Genomic DNA, 4,185 nt, shown 5'->3' on the forward strand with positions numbered 1-4,185 from the left:
GAACTAAAAATTATAAAAGACTGATTACAGTAAGTGGTACTAATTATAGGTTCAATTTTGAGAGGCGGAGGGAGATGGGCTCTGCTAGGGTTTGCAGAAGTTGCCACGGCGCGGACAAGGCTGAAGACGGCAGGACAAGAAAGAGATCCGGCCAGGAGGGTCAGACCCGATAGCTGAGTTTTCTTCACCTATTGGACTAGGATATTAACAGAGAGTCAAGCGCTGAGAGGAAATGGCAGAGCAGACGGGGGGGGGAGAGATCCCCTCCTTCAAGAATGTGGTAACTGGGGAGAGCAGTGAGAATGGAATAAGGAATAACTAGACGGACAACCAGGCCCCAATCATGGGGAATCTTTGGCAGAAAAGGATGAAAGGGAAATGTGTACCGCGAGCTCAAAAAAAACCGAGATATGTCATACCTTGTAATAAGCTGGAGGAATACAACTGCTATATGAAAGACCACGCCCTGATATGTAAATTCATTGGCTATTGGCCTTCGGAAAGGGAGTTACTCAGATGGATTGACCAGAAATGGAAACCTCAAGGTCATATAGACCTCAAACTAGGGGCCAGGGGGTTTTTTACAGCAATCTTCACAAACGTGGAAGACAAGAACAGGATATTCGAAGAAGGGCCCTATTTTTTGAACAATGCAGGACTGTTCATGAAATATTGGGAGGAACGATATAGCCCAGATAAGGAAAAACTGCTGGAGGCACCAATCTGGGTCAGACTCTTTGGCTTGCCCGACGAATTCTGGGACCCTGAAACATTAGAAGGCATAGGTAACACAATCAGGAAGTTTGTTAAACTTGCAGAGGCTACAAAACGAGGCAAATATAACTCCTTTGCAAGAATTTGTGTCTACATGAATCTGGCGGAACCCATTCCTGATACCGTTGAGGTCGAATATCATGATGAGGTTTGGCAACAGCCAGTAGATTACGAGCACATCCCTTTTAGATGCCGAAACTGTCACGAATACGGTCATCTATACAGGCAATGCCCGTTAAATAATGAGGAGGAACCGAAGAAAAGTCAAGAGGCAGTGGCTGGGGGTTTCCAGCAGGTTACAAGAAAACGAAGGCAAAACAAAGAAGGCCCTAGATCACAATCTCAAGGGAAACCTGCTCCAATGACAAGCCCGAACAAATTTCAGGTATTACAGGATGGTGAGGAGGATTACGAAATAAATCTAGAAGATGATGAGGATCCTGGGAACAACCCGATGGAAATCACAGGGGAAGACAAAGAAAAGGAAATGAACCCAAGGAAAATCGAGAGAGAACGACCGGAAGAGCAGGGGGAAGATACCACAATGCAATCACACATGGAAGTGGAGCACCAGGCAGAAAATGCGGTTGAAGAGGAGAGAATAATGAGAAGACTTCTTCAAGAATGGAAATACCTTGACAGCAGATTCATCCTGGAAAAACAGAAACAGATATATAAGGAAGTATTCCAGAAATATAAGGAGAAAATAGGAGAGAATATAGTCCAGCAGATGATGACCGGAAATGATCAGGGGACAGGAATGGTGGGAATGGACAGCTCTGGCAAGAACAATCGGAAGAGGGGCCGTAAAACAATGAGCGAAACAATCTAGACGGTGGGTGAAGAGTTGATCAATTCAGGTAAGGTGATACCTCTGTCAGAGGTTTTTTTCCCCTCTTACCAAAAGTTATAAATGATTGTCATAAGTTGGAATATTAGGGGTTTAAACAGTAAGGGTAAACAAAGGTATATGAAGGACAAGTTAAAAAGAGAGAAACCTAGCATTATGATTCTGCAGGAGACTAAAATATCGGTGCAACAACTTGAGGGTATTTTAGGAAAAAATAATCTTCATTACGAGGTGATGGGGTTGGATGCTATTGGATCTGCAGGAGGTTTAGCAATTCTGTGGAACCCCAATGATATTATCATGGATCGGTGGACTAGTATGAGTAGAATCCTTACTGGCCAGGGTAGGATAGTGGGAACCAAGGAGCAGGTTGTTGTTTCAGGGGTTTATGGCCCCCCCTCCATAGGGGAAAAAGAAAACTTCATAGCAAGCATGAAAGTCATCCGCAGATTATATCCTGAAGCTGCCTGGATCATAGGGGGAGATTTTAATTTAATCAGATCCTTGGATGAGAAAAAAGGAGGAGTGAGGAAGGTGGATCAAATCATGGATAGATTCAATGAGATGATAGAGGAATTAAGACTAGTTGACATTCAAACTATCAATGGGATATTCACCTGGAATAACAGGAGAGGAGGCAAAAATCAAATAGCTTCTAGGCTGGACAGATTCCTAGTTACAGAAGCTATCATGAACAAAGACATTTTTGTAGAGGCGAAGATTATACCTTCCTTGGGATCGGATCACTGGCCGATTAGATTAGAAATTGATATAAAAAAAAATCGTGGGAGGAGACCTTTCCGGTTTGAATCCTTCTGGTTGAGAGACCCAGAATTTATCAAGAAAATCGAGGAATGGTGGCGTCAATATTCTGTGTAGGGTAGGGGACAAATGCAAACGTTCCAATTAAAACTGAAGGAGCTGAAGGGAAAAATCAAAAAGTGGAACAAAGAAGAGTTTGGTAACATCTTTGAGGATAAGCAAAAATTAGAAGGAGAAATGGAAAGCATTCAGCAGAAGATGATATTAGAAGGCAGGACAGAGGATAGCATTAACAAAGAAGGGATCATCCTTGGGAAATTGGAAGAAAGACGAAAACAGGAGGAGGTGCTATGGCGTCAGAAATCTCGGATAAAATGGTTAAGAGAGGGAGAACGTAATACTAAATTCTTCCACCAGGCAATGATTAAACATAGACAGAGGAATAGAATCCTCTCCATCAAAGATAAGAATGGAAGGAGAGCTGTGGAGCAAGAAGAGATCGAACAGATTCTGGTGGACCACCACAAAGAGATCCTATCTGAACCGCAGGCTGATAGATCTAGAGCTATACAGGAAATCTGCTCGGCCATCCCCAGCATAGTCACTGAAGATCAAAACAAGGCCTTAATGCGAGCGGCGACCCTCGAGGAGGTAGAGGAGACTGTGAAAGCAATGAAAAAGGGGACTGCCCCGGGACCAGATGGCTTCACAGTAGACTTTTACCAGGCGGGTTGGCATTTCCTGGGGGGAGAGATCCTTGATCTGGTGGAAGAATCAAGAAGGAACCAAAAGGTATGGCCGGCTCTCAACTCTAGTTTTTTTGCTTTAATTCCCAAAGGTGAAAATCTAGAGGATGCTAATGGTTTTAGACCAATAGCATTGTGTAATGTAATTTACAAGATTGTAACGTCCCTGATAGCCAAGAGATTAAAACCCCTTCTCGACCAGCTAATATCCACAGAACAAACTGGTTTTGTTGAAGGAAGACAGATCCTTGATGGTCTTGTTGTAACCCAGGAAGTTTTGCATTCTCTCAAGGTTAGAAAGCAAAAGGGTATGTTGATCAAGCTGGACTTGTCTAAGGCTTATGACAGATTAAATTGGAACTATTTGGGAAAAGTCCTAGAGAGCTTTGGGTTTAATAAGAGATGGATTGCTTGGATCCATAGCTTGATCTCATCCCCAAATTTTTCTATCTTAGTTAATGGCACTCCAACAAAAACTTTTAATGCCTCCCGGGGGATTAGACAAGGGGACCCTCTATCCCCTTTTCTGTTCATACTTGCAGCTGAAGGTTTGGGTCGGTACATTAAACAAGAAAGAGAGACAAACAGGTTGAAGGGTCTCAAGCTATGGGGGAATAATTTGCCCTTAACCCACCAACAATTTGTAGACGACATTATGCTGTTTGGAGAACCAACCGTCAAAGAAGTCAGACAGATCAAAAAAATTCTGGATTTATTCGCGGAGGCATCAGGCTTGGAAATCAACAGAGACAAATCCTGTATCTTCATCTTCAACACGATAGAACATGTTAGAAACCATCTTATCAGACTATTGGGTTTTCGAAGAGGGGAGCTTCCTACGAGATATTTAGGCAATCTTTTAGACCTTACCTCAAAAAAGGTGAAAAACTGGCAGGGGATTTTGGATAAACTGCATGCTAAGATAGCAAATTGGGCCTTCAGAGCTCTAAATATTGTAGGTAGAATAGTCTTGGTGAAATCTATACTGCAAGCTATCCCTATTTATTCCCTCTCGATAATGGCTGCTCCTCTGGGGGTTTGTGATAAAATCAG

The 4,185-nt window shown here is 42.8% G+C and overlaps 1 protein-coding gene across 1 annotated transcript; it reads left to right on the plus strand.

The window, feature by feature from the left end:
• The first annotated feature begins 1,858 nt into the window (after positions 1 to 1,858).
• On the plus strand, positions 1,859 to 2,503 carry LOC149171402 (uncharacterized). Its single transcript, XM_089425951.1, has one exon. It carries the CDS (start codon positions 1,859 to 1,861, stop codon positions 2,501 to 2,503), a length of 645 nt encoding a protein of 214 aa, XP_089282077.1.
• Positions 2,504 to 4,185: the final 1,682 nt, after the last annotated feature.

This window comes from Pinus tabuliformis, chromosome 4_2, assembly GCF_031772625.1.
Source record: "Pinus tabuliformis cultivar Carrire ecotype Pingquan chromosome 4_2, CPIR1, whole genome shotgun sequence".
Classification (NCBI taxonomy): Eukaryota; Viridiplantae; Streptophyta; class Pinopsida; order Pinales; family Pinaceae; genus Pinus; species Pinus tabuliformis.